Genomic DNA, 23609 nt, shown 5'->3' with positions numbered 1-23609 from the left:
GATCCCCATTAGATAAAGCAGCAGCTACTAATTAGATCCCCAATAGATAAAGCAGCAGCTACTAATTTGATCCCCATTAGATAAAGCAGCAGCTACTAATTAGATCCCCATTACATAAAGCAGCAGCTACTAATTAGATCCCCATTAGATAAAGCAGCAGCTACTAATTAGATCCCCATTAGATAAAGCAGCAGCTACTAATTAGATCCCCATTAGATAAAGCAGCAGCTACTAATTAGATCCCCATTAGATAAAGCAGCAGCTACTAATTAGATCCCCATTAGATAAAGCAGCAGCCACTAATTAGATCCCCATTAGCTAAAGCAGCAGCCACTAATTAGATCCCCATTAGCTAAAGCAGCAGCCACTAATTAGATCCCCATTAGATAAAGCAGCAGCTACTAATTAGATCCCCATTAGATAAAGCAGCAGCCACTAATTAGATCCCCATTAGCTAAAGCAGCAGCCACTAATTAGATCCCCATTACCTAAAGCAGCAGCCACTCTTCCTGGGATCCCCACTATAGTAGCTAACTAGGCTAACTCTGAGGCCGCACGGTCAGGCAGAGCTGCATGAAAACATGTGAAGTCGGATAGGCATTCATTGTTGTCAGTTTCTGTCAGTCACAAATGTAATTTGAATTCACTGCTCGATTTAGGGACCTTACAGGTCATTGTACAGTGGGGAAAAAAAGTATTTAGTCAGCCACCAATTGTGCAAGTTCTCCCACTTAAAAAGATGAGAGAGGCCTGTAATTTTCATCATAGGTACACGTCAACTATGACAGACAAATTGAGAAAAAAAATCCAGCAAATCACATTGTAGGATTTTTAATGAATTTATTTGCAAATTATGGTGGAAAATAAGTATTTGGTCATCTACAAACAAGCAAGATTTCTGGCTCTCACAGACCTGTAACTTCTTCTTGAAGAGGCTCCTCTGTCCTCCACTCATTACCTGTATTAATGGCACCTGTTTGAACTATATTAATGGCACCTGTTTGTTATCAGTATAAAAGACACCTGTCCACAACCTCAAACAGTCACACTCCAAACTCCGATATGGCCAAGACCAAAGAGCTGTCAAAGGACACCAGAAACAAAATTGTAGACCTGCACCAGGCTGGGAAGACTGAATCTGCAATAGGTAAGCAGCTTGGTTAGATGAAATCAACTGTGGGAGCAATTATTAGGAAATGGAAGACATACAAGACCACTGATAATCTCCCTCGATCTGGGGCTCCACGCAAGATCTCACCCGGTGGGGTCAAAATGATCACAAGAACGGTGAGCAAAAATCCCAGAACCACACGGGGGGACCTAGTGAATGACCTGCAGAGCGCTGGGACCAAAGTAACAAAGCCTACCATCAGTAACACACTACGCCGCCAGGGACTCAAATCCTGCAGTGCAAGACGTGTCCCCCTGCTTAAGCCAGTACATGTCCAGGCCCGTCTGAAGTTTGCTAGAGTGCATTTGGATGATCCAGAAGAGGATTGAGAGAATGTCAGATGAAACCAAAATATAACTTTTTGGTAAAAACTCAACTCGTCGTGTTTGGAGGACAAAGAATGCTGAGTTGCATCCAAAGAACACCATACCTACTGTGAAGCATGGGGGTGGAAACATCATGCTTTGGGGCAGTTTTTCTGCAAAGGGACCAGGACGACTGATCCGTGTAAAGGAAAGAATGAATGGGGCCATGTATCGTGAGATTTTGAGTGAAAACCTCCTTCCATCAGCAAGGGCATTGAAGATGAAACGTGGCTGGGTCGTTCAGCATGACAATGATCCCAAACACACCGCCCGGGCAACGAAGGAGTGGCTTCGTAAGAAGCATTTCAATGTCCTGGAGTGGCCTAGCCAGTCTCCAGATCTCAACCACATAGAACATCTTTGGAGGGAGTTGAAAGTCCGTGTTGCCCAGTGACAGCCCCAAAACATCACTGCTCTAGAGGAGATCTGCATGGAGGAATGGGCCAAAATACCAGCAACAGTGTGTGAAAACCTTGTGAAGACTTACAGAAAACGTTTGACCTGTGTCATTGCCAACAAAGGGTATATAACAAAGTATTGAGAAACTTTTGTTATTGACCAAATACTTATTTTCCACCATCATTTGCAAATAAATTCATTAAAAATCCTACAATGTGATTTTCTGGATTTTTTTTCCTCATTTTGTCTGTCATAGTTGACGTGTACCTATGATGAAAATTACAGGCCTCTCTCATCTTTTTAAGTGGGAGAACTTGCACAATTGGTGGCTGACTAAATACTTTTTTTCCCCACTGTATGTGTGGGTTACAGAGATGAGGTAGTCATTCAAAAATCATGTTAAACACTATTATTGCACACAGGGGTGAGTACATGCAACTTATGTGACTTGTTAAGCACATTTTTACTCCTGAACTTATTTGTGCTTGCCATAACAAAGTGGTTGAATACTTATTGACTCAAGACATTTCACCTTTAAATGTTTATTAATTTATAAAAATGTCAAAAAACATAATTCCACTTTGACATTATGGGGTGTTGTGTGGAGGCCAGTGACAAAACAATCTAAATTGTATCAATTTTAACTTCAGGCTGTAGCACAACAAAATGTGAAAAAGGTCCAGGGGTGTGAATACTTTGTGAAGGGCCTCAAGCTGCATCCTTTTCTCACCCACCGGCCCTGAGGAAAGACATCTGGGTGTTTATTTGCAGACTTGTTGTTTCCATTAATTTATACAGCAGACCCTCATGCTAAATTGAGTCAAAAGCTTTTGTTAAATCAACAAAACATGAGAAGACTTTGCTTTTGTTTTGTTTGTTTGTCAATAAGGGTGTTCAGGGTGTATACGTGGTCTGTCATACGGTATTTTGGTAAGAAGCCAATTTGACATTTGTTCAGGACATTGTTTTCACTGACGGAAAGTTGGAGTCTGCTACTGCAGAGGATCTTTCCAAGGTTGCTGTTGATGCAGATTCTCAAGTAATTATTGTGGTCAAATTTAACTCCACTTTGTGGATTGGGGTGGTCAGACCTTGGTTCCAAATATTGGGGAAGATGCCAGAGCTGAGGATAATGTTGAAGAGTTTAAGAATAGCCAATTTGAATTTGTGGTCTGTATATTTTATCATTTAGTTTAGAATACCATCGACACCACAGGCCTTTTGGGGTCGGAGGGTTTGTACACTACATGACCATAAGTATGTGGACACCTGCTCGTCCAACATCTCATCCCAAAATCATGGGCATTAATGTGGAGTTGGTCCCCCCTTTGCTTCTATAACAGTCTCCACTCTTCTGGGATGGATTTCCACTAGATGTTGGAACATTGCTGCGGGGACTTGCTTCCATTCAGCCACAAGAGCATTAGTGAGGTCGGGCACTGATGTTGGACGATTAGGCCTGGCTCGGAGTCGGCGTTCCAATGCATCACAAAGGTGTTCGATGGGGTTGAGGTCAGGGCTCTGTGGAGGCCAGTCAAGTTCTTCCACACCGATCTCGACAAACCATTTCTGTATGGACCTCGCTTTGTGCACGGGGACATTGTCATGCTGAAACAGGAAAGGGCCTTCCCCAAACTGTTGCCAAGTTGGAAGCACAGAATCATCTAGAATGTCATTGTATGCTGTAGTGTTAAGATTTCCCTTCCCTGGAACTAAGGGTCCTATCCCGAACCATGAACAACAGCCCCAGACCATTAGTCCTCCTCCACCAAACTTTACAGTTGGCACTATGCATTGGGGCAGGTAGCGGTCTCCTGGCATCTACCAAACACAGATTCGTCCGTCGGACTGCCAGACGGTGAAGCGTGATTCATCACTCCAGAGAACGCGTTTCCACTGCTCCAGAGTCCAATGGTGGCGACCTTCATTCCAGCCGACGCTTGGCATTGCACATGGTGATCTTAGGCTTGTGTGTGGCTGCTCGGCCATGGAAACCCATTTCATGAAGCTCCCGACGAACAGTTCTTGTGCTGAAGTTGCTTCCAGAGGCAGTTTGGAACTCGGTAGTGAGTGTTGCAACCGAGGACAGACAAGTTTTACACGCTACATGCTTCAGCACTCGGCTGTCCCGTTCGGTGAGCTTGTGTGGCCTACCACTTCGTGGCTGAGCCGTTGTTGCTCCTGGACGTTTGCGCTTCACAATAACAGCACTTACAGTTGACCGGGGCAGCTCTAGCAGGGCAGAAATTTGACGAACTGACTTGTTGGAAAGGTGGCATCCTATGACGGTGCCACGTTGAAAGTCACTGATCTCTTCTGTAAGGCTATTCTACCACCAATATTGGGCTATGTAGATTGCATGGCTGTGTGCTCGATTTTATACACCTGTCAGCAACGGGTGTGGCTGAAATAGCCGAATCCACTAATTTGAAGTTGTGTCCACATACTTTTGTATATATAGTGTATCTCTTCATGTTGTTGTTTGTTTAGTGTGTTCCAATTTTCCCAGAAGTGATTTGATTCTATGGATTCTTCAATTACATTGAGCCGATTTCTGACGTGCTGTTCCTTCTTTTTTCTTAGTGTATTTCTGTATTGTTTTAGTGATTCACCATGGTGAAAGCGTAGACTCAGGTTTTCTGGGTCTCTGTGTTTTTGGTTGGATAGGTTTCTCAATTTCTTTCTTGGGTTTATGCTTTCTTCATCAAACCATTTGAAATTGTTGTTCGTTTTCTTATGTTTCCTTCTTGAATTTTAAATTTGATATGTTAGCTGATAGGTCAAATATACTGTTCAGGCATCCTACTGCTGAGTTTACACCTTCACTATTGCAGGAAAACATTTTGTCCAGGAAGTTGTCCAGGAGGGATTTGTTTTTGGCCAATACAAAAAAAAGAGGTTACTACACTTTTTTCCTTCCATCTATAGCATTTTTTAACCCTTTACACTGGTGGGAATTGGCCTATATGAATAGGGCTACAATGAAATGTTTCTTACAGAAGAAATAGGAAATGCATAACCATGGTAGCAATTGAACGTTTCCAGATTATGGGAAAAGTATTAAACCGAAAGTGAGGACACAACAGTTCACCTGACACAAGACTGAATCCAAACATTACACTGTGGAATTTATGTAAATTTTACATTTACTGTACATTTCGACACATTTGTTGATAACGAAATCTGAAAATACTTTGGATACATTCAGTAACATGATAAGAATATTCCTGGAAAATGTGGGGTAACATAAGACAAATAAATGACTACAAGGGTTTGAGTGAGAGGACTAACTGATGTTTCCAAGTGGCCACACCTCTCCAAACTGTGGGTTTGAGTGAGAGGACTAACTGATGTTTCCAAGTGGCCACACCTCTCCAAACTGTGGGTTTGAGTGAGAGGACTAACTGATGTTTCCAAGTGGCCACACCTCTCCAAACTGTGGGTTTGAGTGAGAGGACTAACTGATGTTTCCAAGAGGCCACACCTCTCCAAACTGTGGGTTTGAGTGAGAGGTCTAACTGATGTTTCCAAGAGGCCACACCTCTCCAAACTGTGGGTTTGAGTGAGAGGTCTAACTGATGTTTCCAAGTGGCCACACCTCTCCAAACTGTGGGTTATCGCCATAGTCAATAACCAGAGATGAATGTTGACTGAATTATTTGTTTTCTACTATTTAATTAAAGACACGGCCTGTTCCTATAGAAGAAACCGAATGTAATTCTTAATTTCTTAACTCATCAACATGCTTTTTGAAAGATAGCTTTTCGTCAATCCAGATGCCCAGATATTTATAGGCAGGGACATGATCAATGAGGGCACCATCCAATGCATTCGGAAAGTATTCAGACCCCATGACTTTTCCACAGTTTGTTACGTTACAGCCTTATTCTAAAATTGATTAAATAAATAAAGATCCTCATCAATCTACACATAATGACAAAGTGAAAACAGGTTTTTAGAAATGTTTGCAAATGTATTTAAAAAAACAGAAATTCCTTATTTACATACGTTTTCAGATCCTTTGCTATGAGACTCGAAATTGAGCTCAGGTGCATCCTGTTTCCATTGATCATCCTTGAGATGTTTCTACAACTTGATTGGAGTCCACTTGTTTTAAATTCAATTGATAGGACATGATTTGGACTGTCTATATAAGGTCCCACAGTTGACAGTGCATGTCAGAGCAAAAACCAAGCCATGACGTCGAAGGAATTGTCCGTAGAGCTCCGAGACAGGATTGTGTCGAGGCACAGATCTGGGGAAGTGTACCAAAACATTTCTGCAGCATTGAAGGTCCCCAAGAACACAGTGGCCTCCATCATTCTTAAATGCAAGGTGTTTGGAACCACCCAGACTCTTCATAGAGCTGGCCGCCCGGCCAAACTGAGCAATCGGGGGAGAAGGGCCTTGGTCAGGGAGGTGACCGAGAACCCGATGGTCACTCTGGCAGAGCTCCAGAGTTCCTCTATGGAGATGGGAGAAACTTCCAGAAGGACAACCATCTCTGCAGCACTCCACCAATCAGGCCTTTATGGTAGAGTGGCCAGACGGAAGCCACTTCTCAGTAAAAGGCACATGACAGCCTGCTTGGAGTTTGCCAAAAGGCACCTAAAGACTCTCAGACCATGAGAAACAAGATTCTCTGGTCTGATGAAACTAAGATTAAACTCTTTGGCCTGAATGCCAAGCGTCATGTCTGGAGGAAACCTGGCGCCATCCCTACGGTGAAGCATGGTGGTGGCAGCATCATGCTGTGGGGATGTTTTTCAGCGGCAGGGACTGGGAGACTAGTCAAGATTGAGCCAAAGATGAACGGAGCAAAGTACAGATGAAATCCTTGTTGAAAACCTGCTCCAGAGTGCTCAGGACCTCAGACTGGGGTGAAGGTTTACCTTCCAACAGGACAACAACCCTAAGCACACAGCCAAGACAACGCACAAGTGGCTTCGGGACAAGTCTCTGAATAAGCAATGAGTGATCCACAGTGTTGAAGGCTTTAGACAGGTCAATAAAAAGGTCTGCACAGTGTTTGTTTTTATTCAAACAATTAAGAGCATAATTTAAAACCAAAGAAGTAGCAGAGATGGTGCTGTGACCTGGTCTGGACCCTGACTGATTTCCTAGTTTAAAATGATCTAAGTTGAGTATTTACTAAGGATTCTAGAATTCTTGCTAGGCAAGAGAGTTTGGAAATGGGACGATAATTATTTAGGTCACACAGTTCACCATGTTTGTGTAGGGGGAGTATATGGGCCTCCTTCCAGACCCTGGGGAAGGTACCAGGGGGAGTATATGGGCCTCCTTCCAGACCCTGGGGAAGGTACCAGGGGGAGTATATGGGCCTCCTTCCAGACCCTGGGGAAGGTACCAGGGGGAGTATATGGGCCTCCTTCCAGACCCTGGGGAAGGTACCAGGGGGGGTATATGGGCCTCCTTCCAGACCCTGGGGAAGGTACCAGGGGGAGTATATGGGCCTCCTTCCAGACCCTGGGGAAGGTACCAGGGGGAGTATATGGGCCTCCTTCCAGACCCTGGGGAAGGTACCAGGGGGAGTATATGGGCCTCCTTTTAGACCCTGGGGAAGGTACCAGGGGGGGTATATGGGCCTCCTTCCAGACCCTGGGGAAGGTACCAGGGGGAGTATATGGGCCTCCTTCCAGACCCTGGGGAAGGTACCAGGGGGAGTATATGGGCCTCCTTCCAGACCCTGGGGAAGGTACCAGGGGGAGTATATGGGCCTCCTTCCAGACCCTGGGGAAGGTACCAGGGGGAGTATATGGGCCTCCTTCCAGACCCTGGGGAAGGTACCAGGGGGAGTATATGGGCCTCCTTCCAGATCCTGGGGATGGTACCAGGGGGAGTATATGGGCCTCCTTCCAGACCCTGGGGAAGGTACCAGGGGGAGTATATGGGCCTCCTTCCAGACCCTGGGGAAGGTACCAGGGGGAGTATATGGGCCTCCTTCCAGACCCTGGGGAAGGTACCAGAAATGATTGTAAGGTAAAACAAAATGTGTGTATAAAATGGGGGTTGAATACTTATTGACTCAAAAAACATAATTCCACTTTAACATTATAGGGTATTGTGGGGCCAGTGAAATGTTAATCAATTTTAAATTCAGGCTGTAACACAACAACATGTGGAATAAGTCAAGGGGTGTGAATACTTTCTGAAGACACTTTATGCATTACTCTGCCTTTCCCTCTATCAGCTGCATGCCTCACCCTGGATTATCTCTATCAGCTGCATGCCTGACCCTGGATTATTTATATCAGCTGCATGCCTGACCCTGGATTATCTCTATCAGCTGCATGCCTGACCCTGGATTATTTCCATCAGCTGCATGCCTGACCCTGGATTATCTCTATCAGCTGCATGCCTGTCCCTGGATTATCTCTATCAGCTGCATGCCTGACCCTGGATTATCTCTATCAGCCGCATGCCTGACCCTGGATTATTTCTATCAGCTGCATGCCTGACCCTGGATTATCTCTATCAGCTGCATGCCTGTCCCTGGATTATCTCTATCAGCTGCATGCCTGACCCTGGATTATCTCTATCAGCCGCATGCCTGACCCTGGATTATCTCTATCAGCTGCATGCCTGACCCTGAATTAGCTCTCTGGCAGACAAACACGTACCCTTTAAACCCCTTACAGTAAAAAATAGAACAAATATTTAGTTTTCAACAGAACTTTCAGATCTTGTTATGATGAGAATTCAGGCATGGGCCAAGGCTAGAAAAACGGACTCTGTAGCTGATTGGCAGCTTTTCAGGCAATTGAGAAATAGATGTACTTCCTCATTCATGAAAGCTAAATCTAGCTACTTTCTACGTTCTATCTCAGACTCTGGGGGTGATCCGTCAACATTTTGGAAAACAGTTAATGCACTGAGGCATGGAATTTCCTCTCCTTCCCTGGCATCATTACTGAGCAAAATGAGAGAAGTGATGCTTTAATCAGCATTTAGCTTTTTATTCTAAATAAATGGTGGTTTAACCAACCCTGGTCAGCCAGTCAACTGCCTGCCCTTCTCTCTTACCTCTAGTTGGAATGATGTAAGTTCTATCAACTTCTAGTGAATCTTTGTTTTCATTTCAACAACTTTCTACTTGTGATGTGTTAGACGCCAAATTGATGTAAAAAAAAATGCACTTGGGTTGATTTGCTTGATTCTTTCTTGCTGCATATCCACTGTATACGTGAATTGCAGCAAAGTTGGTTCCTGTTTCAGTCACGTTTTTGGTAATGTTCACACAGGTCAAACAAAAACACCCAAATGATTGGTTGACAATAGAGCCTCCCACAATGCAGCTGATGGCTGCAGGAAGAACAACTGCAGAAACTTGTAGTCGTCTGCAGTCAAAACTTAATTACCTTTGATCACATGATTTTTGTAGTTCATGCAGTCGACATGTAAGCGCAAGTCGGACAATTTTTATCCCCATAATGCAACACTTTGAAAGGCTGTGACCAACGATGGTGAACGACTTGACAAAAGTGATCCGCTTGAACGCGCCCACTGTCTACACTGTTTCTGCTTCCTACTTCCTGCCCACACTGTTTCTCCTTCATACTTCCTGTCCACACTGTTTCTGCTTCCTACTTCCTGCCCACACTGTTTCTCCTTCATACTTCCTGTCCACACTGTTTCTGCTTCCTACTTCCTGTCCACACTGTTTCTGCTTCCTACTTCCTGCCCACACTGTTTCTCCTTCATACTTCCTGTCTACACTGTTTCTGCTTCCTACTTCCTGTCTACACTGTTTCTGCTTCCTACTTCCTGTATACACTGTTACATTATTAAATTGTGTTATAATTATAAACGTTTACGACAGCGTGTCTTAGGGCGAGCCGTGTGTGTGTAGTAAGTCTAACGGTTTGTTGTGTGTTTCAGGGCGACATCGGCAGGTCGGGGTCTCCAGGATACAGAGGAGATGAGGGTGCCCCCGGACCAGAGGTGGGGGAACTAGTTAATCAATTTGTTTATCCATTCCGTCATCTAGTTAATACATTTATTTATCTCACACACATGCATCAATCTTTCAGGTTTTGTCAAATCGTATTTTCCGACCAGTGTGCCGTGCACCAGGTCGATATTTTTGATATTGATCAAAGTTTCTGGCTAAACTATGTCAAAGATCAGGTGGTCTGGGAAGTCTTCCTCCATTAACATCTGAACTACATTTCTCATGTTCCCACTCTGATTTCCTATCTCTCTAAACTACATTTCCCATCTCTCTCTTATCTGAACTACATTTCCCAGGGCCCCAAAGGACCAAGAGGAATCAAAGGAGCTCCTGGAGACAGAGGGCAGATCGGAAACAGGGTGAGGGGGAGAGAGAGAGAACATTTGAGGGAGGGGAAAATAAAGAAAAAAATAATGAGGGATGGCTGAAGTGTTCTGTCTTTTCTGTTTCAGGGAGAAGATGGGGCTCCAGGAAATGGAACTGAAGGTTGCCATGGTTTCCAGGTACAGTTGTATTACATGTGATGTATTGTTGTTTGGGTTTATGGTAGTGTGTGTGTGCGTTGTCTGCCGTCTCTCACACAACCCTCCCCTCACTCAGGGTTACCCCGGCCCACGAGGGGACAATGGAGAGCCGGTGAGTTTACCTTTCACCTATAACATCTCACCTCAGAATCAGCCCCAAGGCATCCTCTCACACTATATCACACTATCATAGTACTGTAGCGAGTTAGGACGGTAGCCTAACCGGAACTCAAACCTGGGTCTCTCTGGTTCAGAGGCAAGCACTCTATCCACAGTCCCAAGAGACTGAACTTTGGAAGCAGCATACCACCCTGCATCCCACTGCTGGCTTGCCTCTGAAGCTAAGCAGGGTCGGTCCTGGTCGGCCCCTGGATGGTAGACCAGATGCTGCTGGAAGTGGTGTTGGAGGGCCAGTAGGTTTAAAAAAAAAAAAAAAAAAAAAAATCCCAGGGCAGTGATTGGGGACATTGCCCTGTGTGGGTGGCGTCTTTCGGATGGGATGTTAAACGGGTGTCCTGACTCTCTGTGGTCACTAAAGATCCCATGGCACTTATGGTAAGAGTAGGGGTGTTAACCCCCGGTGTCCTGGATAAATTCCCAATCTGGCCCTCATACCATAATGGCCACCTAATCATCCCCCCTCCTCTCCCCTGTAACTATTCCCCAGGTCGTTGCTGTAAATGAGAATATGTTCTCAATCAACTTACCTGGTAAAATAAGGGTTAAATCAAATCAATCTGTACGGAACACGGGTCACTACACTATCCTACTATCCAGTCAGCATGTTTAGAACTGTTTACTAAACACATGAACACTACTCTACCCTGGTACAGTGGGGGAAAAAAGTATTTAGTCAGCCACCAATTGTGCAAGTTCTCCCACTTAAAAAGATTAGAGAGGCCTGTAATTTTCATCATAGGTACACGTCAACTATGACAAACAAATTGAGGAAAAAAAATCCAGGAAATCACATTGTAGGATTTTTAATGAATTTATTTGCAAATTATGGTGGAAAATAAGTATTTGGTCACCTACAAACAAGTAAGATTTCTGGCTCTCACAGACCTGTAACTTCTTCTTTAAGAGGCTCCTCTGTCCTCCACGCTTTACCTGTATTAATGGCACCTGTTTGAACTTGTTATCAGTATAAAAGACACCTGTCCACAACCTCAAACAGTCACACTCCAAACTCCACTATGGCCAAGACCAAAGAGCTGCCAAAGGACACCAGAAACAAAATTGTAGACCTGCACCAGGCTGGGAAGACTGAATCTGCAATAGGTAAGCAGCTTGGTTTGAAGAAATCAACTGTGGGAGCAATTATTAGGAAATGGAAGACATACAAGACCACTGATAATGTCCCTCGATCTGGGGCTCCACGCAAGATCTCACCCCGTGGGGTCAAAATGATCACAAGAACGGTGAGCAAAAATCCCAGAACCACACGGGGGGACCTAGTGAATGACCTGCAGAGAGCTGGGACCAAAGTAACAAAGCCTATCATCAGTAACACACTACGCCGCCAGGGACTCAAATCCTGCAGTGCCAGACGTGTCCCCCTGCTTAAGCCTGTACATGTCCAGGCCCATCTGAAGTTTGCTAGAGTGCATTTGGATGATCCAGAAGAGGATTGGGAGAATGTCATATGGTCAGATGAAACCAAAATAGAACTTTTTGGTAAAAACTCAACTCGTCGTGTTTGGAGGACAAAGAATGCTGAGTTGCATCCAAAGAACACCATACCTACTGTGAAGCATGGGGGTGGAAACATCATGCTTTGGGGCTGTTTTTCTGCAAAGGGACCAGGACGACTGATCCGTGTAAAGGAAAGAATGAATGGGGCCATGTATCGTGAGATTTTGAGTGAAAACCTCCTTCCATCAGCAAGGGCATTGAAGATGAAACGTGGCTGGGTCTTTCAGCATGACAATGATCCCAAACACACCGCCCGGGCAACGAAGGAGTGGCTTCGTAAGAAGCATTTCAAGGTCCTGGAGTGGCCTAGCCAGTCTCCAGATCTCAACCCCATAGAAAATCTTTGGAGGGAGTTGAAAGTCTGTGTTGCCCAGCGACAGCCCCAAAACATCACTGCTCCAGAGGAGATCTGCATGGAGGAATGGGCCAAAATACCAGCAACAGTGTGTGAAAACCTTGTGAAGACTTACAGAAAACGTTTGACCTGTGTCATTGCCAACAAAGGGTATATAACAAAGTATTGAGAAACTTTTGTTATTGACCAAATACTTATTTTCCACCATAATTTGCAAATAAATTCATTAAAAATCCTACAATGTGATTTTCTGGAGAAAAAAATTCTCAATTTGTCTGTCATAGTTGACGTGTACCTATGATGAAAATTACAGGCCTCTCTCATCTTTTTAAGTGGGAGAACTTGCACAGTTGGTGGCTGACTAAATACTTTTTCCCCCACTGTACGTGATGTATTAAACAGTAGTCCTACATTAACACAGGATACACTACTCTAGTGTTACTGTAACTGAAACAATGAGTCATGATGACTAGTGTAACTGAAACAATGAGTCATGATGACTAGTGTAACTGAAACAATGAGTCATGATGACTAGTGTAACTGAAACAATGAGTCATGATGACTAGTGTAACTGAAACAATGAGTCATGATGACTAGTGTAACTGAAACAATGAGTCATGATGACTAGTGTAACTGAAACAATGAGTCATGATGACTAGTGTAACTGAAACAATGAGTCATGATGACTAGTGTAACTGAAACAATGAGTCATGATGACTAGTGTAACTGAAACAATGAGTCATGATGACTAGTGTAACTGAAACAATGAGTCATGATGACTAGTGTAACTGAAACAATGAGTCATGATGACTAGTGTAACTGAAACAATGAGTCATGATGACTAGTGTAACTGAAACAATGAGTCATGATGACTAGTGTAACTGAAACAATGAGTCATGATGACTAGTGTAACTGAAACAATGAGTCATGATGACTAGTGTAACTGAAACAATGAGTCATGATGACTAGTGTAACTGAAACAATGAGTCATGATGACTAGTGTAACTGAAACTGTTTCCCAGGATGAGAATGACTTTTAGAGTAGATTTATTAATCTGGGTTTGGTGGGAAACAAACGTCAAGCCAAGGTTGCTTCCCAAATGGCACCCTATTCCCTGTATAGTGCACTACTGTTGACCAGGCCCATATAATGACGATATAGTGAAAAGGGTGCCATTTGGGATACAATCCATCTTTATCTGAGACATGACAATTTGCCAGTTGTAATTTGGTCTGGTTCGCCCAATGTCTGATTCATCAAGAGGTTTCCATGACAACTGTCTCTGACCCCTGACCTGTGACCTTCAGGGCGGGAAGGGAACCCTGGGACCCAAAGGAGATGACGGAGAGCCTGGAAACCCCGGCCTGGACGTGAGTCACCCCATCTCTCTCTCTCTCTCTCTCTCTCTCTCTCTCTCTCTCTCTCTCTCTCTCTCTCTCTCTCTCTCTCTCTCTCTCTCTCTCTCTCTCTCTCTCTCTCTCTCTCTCTCTCTCTCTCTCTCTCTCTCTCTCTCTCAAATTCAAATTCAAGCTGCTTTACTGGCATGAAAAACATTGCATCAATATTGCCAAAGAAACAATGTATACATTTAAGTCATTTAGCAGACGCTCTTATCCAGAGCGACTTACAGTTAGTGAATACATTTTTTTTATACTGGCCCCCCGTGGGAATCGAACCCACAACCCTGGCGTTGCAAACGCCATACTCTATCAACTGAGCTACATCCCTGCCGGCCATTCCCTCCCCATAATAATAATAATATTAAGTACACAGATGTTATTATTCAGTGTCCCTCAGGCTGTGGCAGGCAAATAAATATTTGGCTGCAAGAGGAGCCATTGCTCCTTCGCCAATTACTATTTTTTGTTTTTCCTTTGAATAAATGTAGTAATTTCTGTGAATAATGAATCTCTTGGTGAGGAATATTTATCACAGTAAAGGAGAAAGTGCACCTTTGATTGGCTCTCTCTCTCTCTCTCTCTCTCTCTCTCTCTTCTTCTCTCCCTTTCTCTTCTTCTCTCCCTTTCTCTTCTTCTCGCCCTCTCTCTTCTTCTCTCCCTTTCTCTTCTTCTCTACCTCTCTTCTTCTCTCCCTTTCTCTTCTTCTCTCCCTCTCTCTTCTTCTCTCCCTTTCTCTTCTTCTCTACCTCTCTTCTTCTCTCCCTTTCTCTTCTTCTCTACCCCTCTTCTTCTCTTCTTCTCTCCCTATCTTTAAGTCTTGCAGCTGGTAACGCTTTATGTTCTGGACGCAGTGTTTGTGTGTATTAAAAGCTTTGAGCTGCTGCAGCTGTGTATATGTCATTGTCATGGATACCAGGAAATGAGGGGAGAGTATGTGGGTAGCTCATTCCTCTAGTTTAGCCCCAGTGATGTGTGTTATAGTTAACCTCTGCTTGGCCAAGGTTCTTTTTACTTTGGTCCTCTGGGGAGGCTGTGGGAATGAGCTCAACTTACAAGTTCACGTTTCTTCACCTAAACATCCTTACCCTTCCTGCACCATTCCCTATGCTCCAGCCTTTAGGCACCTTAACCCCAGTCCCATCCCTCAGCCCCATCCCCATCCCTCAGCCCCATCCCTCAGCCCCCAGCCTCATCCATCAGCCCCATCCCTCAGCCCCATCCCTCAGCCCCCAGCCTCATCCATCAGCCCCATCCCTCAGCCCCATCCCTCAGCCCCATCCCCATCCCTCAGCCTCATCCATCAGCCCCATCCCTCAGCCCCATCCCTCAGCCCCATCCCCATCCCTCAGCCTCATCCATCAGCCCCATCCCTCAGCCCCATCCCTCAGCCTCATCCCTCAGCCCCATCCCCATCCCTCAGCCCCATCCCTCAGCCCCCAGCCTCATCCATCAGCCCCATCCCTTCAGCCCCATCCCTCAGCCCCATCCCTCCAGCCCCATCCCTCAGCCCCATCCCTCAGCCCCATCCCTCCAGCCCCATCCATCAGCCCCATCCCTTCAGCCTCATCCCTCAGTCCCATCCCTCAGCCCCATCCCTCAGTCCCATCCATCAGCCCCATCCCTCAGCCCCATCCCTCAGCCCCATCCCTCAGCCCCATCCCTCAGTCCCATCCCTCAGCCTCATCCCTCAGCCCCATCCCTCAGTCCCATCTCTCAGCCCCATCCCTCAGCCTCATCCCTCAGCCCCATCCCTCAGTCCCATCTCTCAGCCCCATCCCTCAGCCCCCAGCCTCATCCATCAGCCTCATCCCTCATCCCTCATTTTTTAAAATAAAACAACAACAAAAAAAGTGTTGAGAGAAAAAAGAGCAGAAGTAAAATAAAGTGACAGTAGGGAGGCTATATATACAGGGGGGTACCGGTGCAGAGTCAATGTGCGGGGGCACCGGCTAGTTGAGGTAGTTGAGGTAATATGTACATGTGGGTAGAGTTAAAGTGACTATGCATAAATAATTAACAGAGTAGCAGCAGCGTAAAAAGGATGGGGTGGGGGGGCAGTGCAAATAGTCCGGGTAGCCATGATTAGCTGTTCAGGAGTCTTATGGCTTGGGGGTAGAAGCTGTTGAGAAGTCTTTTGGACCTAGACTTGGCACTCCGGTACCGCTTGCCGTGCGGTAGCAGAGAGAACAGTCTATGACTAGGGTGGCTGGAGTCTTTGACAATTTTGAGGGCCTTCCTCTGACTCTGATCAGGGTTGGAGGGTTAGAGGGAGAGGATCAGGGTTGGAGGGTTAGAGGGAGAGGATCAGGGTTGGAGGGTTAGAGGGAGAGGATCAGGGTTGGAGGGTTAGAGGGAGAGGATCAGGGTTGGAGGGTTAGAGGGAGAGGATCAGGGTTGGAGGGTTAGAGGGAGAGGTTCAGGGTTGGAGGGTTAGAGGGAGAGGATCAGGGTTGGAGGGAGAGGATCAGGGTTGGAGGGTTAGAGGGAGAGGATCAGGGTTGGAGGGAGAGGATCAGGGTTGGAGGGTTAGAGGGAGAGGATCAGGGTTGGAGGGAGAGGCTCAGGGTTGGAGGGTTAGAGGGAGAGGATCAGGGTTGGAGGGAGAGGCTCAGGGTTGGAGGGTTATAGGGAGAGGATCAGGGTTGGAGGGTTAGAGGGAGAGGATCAGGGTTGGAGGGTTATAGGGAGAGGATCAGGGTTGGAGGGTTAGAGGGAGAGGATCAGGGTTGGAGGGTTAGAGGGAGAGGATCAGGGTTGGAGGGAGAGGATCAGGGTTGGAGGGTAAGAGGGATAGGATCAGGGTAAGAGGGAGAGGATCAGGGTTGGAGGGTTAGAGGGAGAGGATCAGGGTTGGAAGGTTAGAGGGAGAGGATCAGGGTTGGAGGGTTAGAGGGAGAGGATCAGGTTTAGAGGGTTAGAGGGAGAGGATCAGGGTTGGAGGGTTAGAGGGAGAGGATCAGGGTTGGAGGGTTAGAGGGAGAGGATCAGGGTTGGAGGGTTAGAGGGAGAGGATCAGGGTTGGAGGGTTAGAGGGAGAGGGTCAGGGTAGGAGGGTTAGAGGGAGAGGATCAGGGTTGGAGGGAGAGGATCAGGGTTGGAGGGTTAGAGGGAGAGGATCAGGGTTGGAGGGTTAGAGGGAGAGGATCAGGGTTGGAGGGTTAGAGGGTTAGAGGGAGAGGATCAGGGTTGGAGGGTTAGAGGGAGAGGGTCAGGGTTGGAGGGTTAGAGGGAGAGGATCAGGGTTGGAGGGTTAGAGGGTTAGAGGGAGAGGATCAGGGTTGGAGGGTTAGAGAGAGAGGGTCAGGGTTAGAGGGTTAGAGGGAGAGGATCAGGGTTGGAGGGTTAGAGGGAGAGGATCAGGGTTGGAGGGTTAGAGGGAGAGGATCAGGGTTGGAGGGTTAGAGGGAGAGGATCAGGGTTGGAGGGTTAGAGGGTTAGAGGGAGAGGATCAGGGTTGGAGGGTTAGAGGGAGAGGGTCAGGGTTGGAGGGTTAGAGGGAGAGGATCAGGGTTGGAGGGTTAGAGGGTTAGAGGGAGAGGATCAGGGTTGGAGTGTTAGAGGGAGAGGATAAGGGTTGGAGTGTTAGAGGGAGAGGATCAGGGTTGGAGGGTTAGAGGGAGAGGATCAGGGTTGGAGGGTTGGAGGGAGAGGATCAGGGTTGGAGGGTTAGAGGGAGAGGATCAGGGTTGGAGGGTTAGAGGGAGAGGATCAGGGTTGGAGGGAGAGGATCAGGGTTGGAGGGTAAGAGGGATAGGATCAGGGTAAGAGGGAGAGGATCAGGGTTGGAGGGTTAGAGGGAGAGGATCAGGGTTGGAAGGTTAGAGGGAGAGGATCAGGGTTGGAGGGTTAGAGGGAGAGGATCAGGTTTAGAGGGTTAGAGGGAGAGGATCAGGGTTGGAGGGTTAGAGGGAGAGGGTCAGGGTTGGAGGGTTAGAGGGAGAGGATCAGGGTTGGAGGGTTAGAGGGTTAGAGGGAGAGGATCAGGGTTGGAGGGTTAGAGGGAGAGGATCAGGGTTGGAGGGTTAGAGGGAGAGGATCAGGGTTGGAGGGTTAGAGGGAGAGGATCAGGGTTGGAGGGTTAGAGGGTTAGAGGGAGAGGATCAGTGTTGGAGGGTTAGAGGGAGAGGGTCAGGGTTGGAGGGTTAGAGGGAGAGGATCAGGGTTGGAGGGTTAGAGGGTTAGAGTGAGAGGATCAGGGTTGGAGTGTTAGAGGGAGAGGATAAGGGTTGGAGTGTTAGAGGGAGAGGATCAGGGTTGGAGGGTTAGAGGGAGAGGATCAGGGTTGGAGGGTTGGAGGGAGAGGATCAGGGTTGGAGGGTTAGAGGGAGAGGATCAGGGTTGGAGGGTTAGAGGGAGAGGATCAGGGTTGGAGGGTTAGAGGGAGAGGATCAGGGTTGGAGGGTAAGAGGGAGAGGATCAGGGTTGGAGGGTTAGAGGGAGAGGATCAGGGTTGGAGGGTTAGAGGGAGAGGGTCAGGGTAGGAGGGTTAGAGGGAGAGGATCAGGGTTGGAGGGTTAGAGGGAGAGGGTCAGGGTAGGAGGGTTGGAGGGAGAGGATCAGGGTTGGAGGGTTAGAGGGAGAGGATCAGGGTTGGAGGGTTAGAGGGAGAGGATCAGGGTTGGAGGGTTAGAGGGAGAGGATCAGGGTTGGAGGGTTAGAGGGAGAGGGTCAGGGTAGGAGGGTTAGAGGGAGAGGATCAGGGTTGGAGGGTTAGAGGGAGAGGATCAGGGTTGGAGGGTTAGAGGAAGAGGATCAGGGTTGGAGGGTTAGAGGGAGAGGATCAGGGTTGGAGGGTTAGAGGGAGAGGGTCAGGGTAGGAGGGTTGGAGGGAGAGGATCAGGGTTGGAGGGTTAGAGGGAGAGGATCAGGGTTGGAGGGTTAGAGGGAGAGGATCAGGGTTGGAGGGTTAGAGGGAGAGGATCAGGGTTGGAGGGTAAGAGGGAGAGGATCAGGGTTGGAGGGTAAGAGGGAGAGGATCAGGGTTGGAGGGTTAGAGGGAGAGGATCAGGGTTGGAGGGTTAGAGGGAGAGGATCAGGGTTGGAGTGTTAGAGGGAGAGGATCAGGGTTGGAGGGTAAGAGGGAGAGGATCAGGGTTGGAGGGTAAGAGGGAGAGGATCAGGGTTGGAGGGTTAGAGGGAGAGGATCAGGGTTGGAGGGTTAGAGGGAGAGGATCAGGGTTGGAGGGTTAGAGGGAGAGGATCAGGGTTGGAGGGAGAGGATCAGGGTTAGAGGGTTAGAGGGAGAGGCTCAGGGTTGGAGGGTTAGAGGGAGAGGATCAGGGTTGGAGGGTTGGAGGGTTAGAGGGAGAGGATCAGGGTTGGAGGGTTAGAGGGAGAGGATCAGGGTTGGAGGGTTGGAGGGTTAGAGGGAGAGGATCAGGGTTGGAGGGTTAGAGGGAGAGGATCAGGGTTGGAGGGTTAGAGGGAGAGGATCAGGGTTGGAGTGTTAGAGGGAGAGGATTAGGGTTGGAGGGTTAGAGGGAGAGGTTCAGGGTTGGAGGGTTAGAGGGAGAGGATCAGGGTTGGAGGGTTAGAGGGAGAGGGTCAGGGTTGGAGGGTTAGAGGGAGAGGATCACGGTTAGAGGGAGAGGATCAGGATTGGAGGGTTAGAGGGAGAGGATCAGGGTTAGAGGGAGAGGATCAGGGTTAGAGGGTTAGAGGGAGAGGATCAGGGTTGGAGGGTTAGAGGGAGAGGATCAGGGTTGGAGGGTTAGAGGGAGAGGATCAGGGTTGGAGGGTTAGAGGGAGAGGATCAGGGTTGGAGGGTTAGAGAGAGAGGATCAGGGTTGGAGGGTTAGAGGGAGAGGATCAGGGTTGGAGGGTTAGAGGGAGAGGATCAGGGTTGGAGGGTTAGAGGGTTAGAGGGAGAGGATCAGGGTTGGAGTGTTAGAGGGAGAGGATCAGGGTTGGAGGGTTAGAGGGAGAGGATCAGGGTTGGAGGGTTAGAGGGAGAGGATCAGGGTTGGAGGGTTAGAGGGTTAGAGGGAGAGGATCAGGGTTGGAGTGTTAGAGGGAGAGGATCAGGGTTGGAGGGTTAGAGGGAGAGGATCAGGGTTGGAGGGTTGGAGGGAGAGGATCAGGGTTGGAGGGTTAGAGGGAGAGGATCAGGGTTGGAGGGTTAGAGGGAGAGGATCAGGGTTGGAGGGTTAGAGGGAGAGGATCAGGGTTGGAGGGTAAGAGGGAGAGGATCAGGGTTGGAGGGTTAGAGGGAGAGGATCAGGGTTGGAGGGTTAGAGGGAGAGGGTCAGGGTAGGAGGGTTAGAGGGAGAGGATCAGGGTTGGAGGGTTAGAGGGAGAGGGTCAGGGTAGGAGGGTTGGAGGGAGAGGATCAGGGTTGGAGGGTTAGAGGGAGAGGATCAGGGTTGGAGGGTTAGAGGGAGAGGATCAGGGTTGGAGGGTTAGAGGGGCTAAGTTCTCAAAGAGTAGTCAGTACTACAGTCCTAGTGAGAGGCAGTATACAGTAGTCAGTAGACAGTAGAGTCCACTTGGTTTGAGTTAACTGTATCATTATCTCTGGGGTCAAAGGTTACTCATCAGTTGTCTGTCTCACTTTCTCACACAACACTTTGTCAAAGTTCCACTACCTGTAGTGTGTGTTACTAACCCTCTACCTGTCTCTCCTCTGCAGAACGACTCCCCAGGACTCCCAGGGAACAAAGGAGCCAAAGGTCACCGAGGACCTGAAGGAAACCCGGTAAGACAGAGAGAGAGAGATCAATCAGATGTATTTTATAAAGCCCTTTTTACATCAGCAGTTGTCACAAAGAGGCACAGTGGCTAGGAGTAACTATCTAGATGGAAGGAACCTAGACAGGAACCAGCCTCTGAGGGCTGGCCCGTCCGATGGATGGATGGATAGAGATTCTCTCTCTCTATCTATATATATATATATATATATATATATATATATATATATATATATATATATATATATATAGAGAGAGAGAGAGAGAGAGAGAGAGAGAGAGAGAGAGAGAGAGAGAGAGAGAGAGAGAGAGAGAGAGAGAGAGAGAGAGAGAGAGAGAGAGAGAGAGAGAGAGAGAGAGAGAGAGAGACAGAGACAGAGACAGAGAGAGAGCGACAGAGAGAGAGCGACAGAGACAGAGAGAGAGCGACAGAGAGAGAGAGAGAGCGACAGAGAGAGAGCGACAGAGAGAGAGAGAGAGCGACAGAGAGAGAGAGAGAGCGACCGAGAGAGAGAGAGAGAGAGACAGGGAGAGAGAGAGAGACAGAGAGAGAGAGAGAGAGATGCACTCACTGTAGCACTTGGAGATTTATTTTTTTAACGCTTTATAAATTCAACATATTATTATTATGATTTAAAGAGAGACAGAGAGATGGTGTGAGAGAGGGGGTGCAGTCTCCCCCCTCCTCCATTTTCCCCTGGCTAGTGGCTAGGCTGCATATCTCTAGGATAAACAGTTTTGAGTTATGTGTTTGTGGGAAGAACACTAAGCTCAGCCTACAATTAACTGGCATGTGCGTGCGTGTGAAAGTGTGGTTGTATCCTCTTGGTCAAGACAAAATGCTCCTAAATTGAATTTTGTCTGCTTGAAACAAAACAAATGGGAGTGAGAGTGATAGACAGAGGGAAAGAGAGAGACACTATTGAAAGACCCTGTTGTTGTATTTGAGAGAGGGAGAGTTAAACGTTTTCATCTGTCATTCTGCCCGTTGGAAGCTGTGCTCTCCACAGAACATCTGTTGTGTTATTATAATAATACTCCACAGAACATCTGTTGTGTCATTATCTCAATTGGTAGAGCACGGCGCTTGTAACGCCAGGGTAGTGGGTTCGATCCCCGGGACCACCCACACGTAAAAATGTATGCACACATGACTGTAAGTGGCTTTGGATAAAAGCGTCTGCTAAATGGCATATTATTATTATTATTATTATTACTATTATAACAATACTATTACAGTAGGCCTAGTACACTAGCCTATTAAATCTCTGTCCTGCACACATTAATGAACCATCATCATTGCGTGTTCTCTCCTAGCTTCATGGTTTGAAAGAGGCGTGTAATTCCAGTCCATATGATAGGCCTACTGTCTGCAACGCCCAATCACAGACACCATCCTATATTCAAGAGTCATTCCCCCCCCCCCAGCCCTGCCCCGTTCTTTACGCTGTCTGACCGCCATTGGACTAGTATATATGGTTTAAATTGCTAGTTGGGCCATGGGGTGGGGGCATTCCAATGAGTTGGGTCCGGGGCTTTTGGAAGTGAATCTGTAGTGTTTATACCCAGCTTAAGGTACAATGTAGGTACGGTACTGTATTGTATGATAATGTATGCACTCACTAACTGTAAGTGGCTCTGGATAAGAGCGTCTGCTAAATGACTCAATAACTGTAAGTGGCTCTGGATAAGAGCGTCTGCTAAATGACTCACTAACTGTAAGTGGCTCTGGATAAGAGCGTCTGCTAAATGACTAAAATGTCAAATGTCAAATGTATAGCCTTCAAACACCGCTTCCAGCTGCCACCTGGCGACTATTCTAAATATTCAATATTCATTCAAATCCTCCTGCTGTAGGATTATTTTCCTCCTGCGACTAAATGGGTCATATTAAGATCTGACATCTGTTGTGTCCCTATAAGGTGATGCATGGCTCACTCCTCTCCTCTCTCTCTCTCCGTCTACAGGGACCAGTCGGGCCTCCCGGACCTGCAGGAGCTGATGTGAGTCTAAATTAAAGTTTTCCTCTAAACCCTAACTCTGACTCAAAACTAATCCCGCCATTTCAGAGTACTACTATATTAGGAGTCTATAACACTTCATCAGGTTATATACTAACGCTACAGGAGTAGATTATGAACTAGAAACTTGTGTCAACTTGCGGTTAAATACTGTACACTGTAAAACATTTATGGTGTCTTATCCATTTTAGAATGAGGCTGTAACGTAACAAAATGTGGAAAAAGGTTAAGGGGTCTGAATACTTTCTGAAGGCACCGTATACTGTACTGTCTGTAGCTTGAATCCAGTTGGTTATATATACTGTACTGTCATTACTGTCATCTTATGAGGTTATATACTGTACTGTACAATACATGATATATCATTACTGTCATCTTATGAGGTTATATACTGTACTGTACAAATATTGAGTAAATAAGAGTATGCAAAGCTGTCGTCAAGGCAAAGGGTGGCTATTTGAAGAATCGCAAATATAAAATATATTATGATTTGTTTAACATTTTTTTGGTTTCTACATGATTCCATATGTGTTTTTTTAATAGTTTTGATGTCTTCACTATTATTCTACAATGTAGAAAATAGTAAAAATAAAGAAAAACCCTGGAATGAGTAGGTGTGTCCAAACTTTTGACTGGTAGTGTATATATACGTATACACTATACATTTATAAAACGTTACTGTTATCAACAGGAATGTGAGATTCTGGATATCATCATGAAGCTTTGCTGTAAGTTATCCTCCCACACACACACACACACACACACACACACACACACACACACACACACACACACACACACACACACACTGGAATGACTTACATTGTTTTTGTGTTGTGTTTTTTTTTTCTACAGCGTGCTGTGGTGAGTCCATCCCATCTTCTCATTGGCTTCTGAGTTTATCAGAGCTTTCTAATCACAAATACGCCCATACTCTGTCTAATGTCTGTCTGTCTAATGTGTCTGTCTGTCTAATGTCTGTCTGTCTAATGTGTCTGTCTGTCTAATGTGTCTGTCTGT

General features: G+C 46.6%; 1 protein-coding gene across 1 annotated transcript in view; it reads left to right on the top strand.

The window, feature by feature from the left end:
• The window catches only part of col6a1 (collagen, type VI, alpha 1), a gene marked incomplete at its 5' end in the record, with an annotated part of 36377 nt that overhangs the window by 5923 nt on the left and 6845 nt on the right, over nucleotides 1-23609 (top strand). Inside the window, 9 exons of the mRNA XM_084190107.1 lie at nucleotides 9835-9897; nucleotides 10204-10266; nucleotides 10360-10410; nucleotides 10508-10543; nucleotides 13790-13852; nucleotides 20511-20576; nucleotides 22536-22571; nucleotides 23281-23317; nucleotides 23445-23453. Coding sequence (XP_084046233.1) covers nucleotides 9835-9897; nucleotides 10204-10266; nucleotides 10360-10410; nucleotides 10508-10543; nucleotides 13790-13852; nucleotides 20511-20576; nucleotides 22536-22571; nucleotides 23281-23317; nucleotides 23445-23453 — 424 coding nt within the window. The remainder of the gene's footprint in view (nucleotides 1-9834; nucleotides 9898-10203; nucleotides 10267-10359; nucleotides 10411-10507; nucleotides 10544-13789; nucleotides 13853-20510; nucleotides 20577-22535; nucleotides 22572-23280; nucleotides 23318-23444; nucleotides 23454-23609) is intronic.

The sequence above is a fragment of the Coregonus lavaretus genome (assembly GCF_964263955.1).
Source record: "Coregonus lavaretus genome assembly, contig: HAP1_SCAFFOLD_3338, whole genome shotgun sequence".
Taxonomy (NCBI): domain Eukaryota; kingdom Metazoa; phylum Chordata; class Actinopteri; order Salmoniformes; family Salmonidae; genus Coregonus; species Coregonus lavaretus.
Note: the sequence above shows the minus strand (reverse complement) of the source record. Positions and strands in the feature narration are given on the sequence as shown.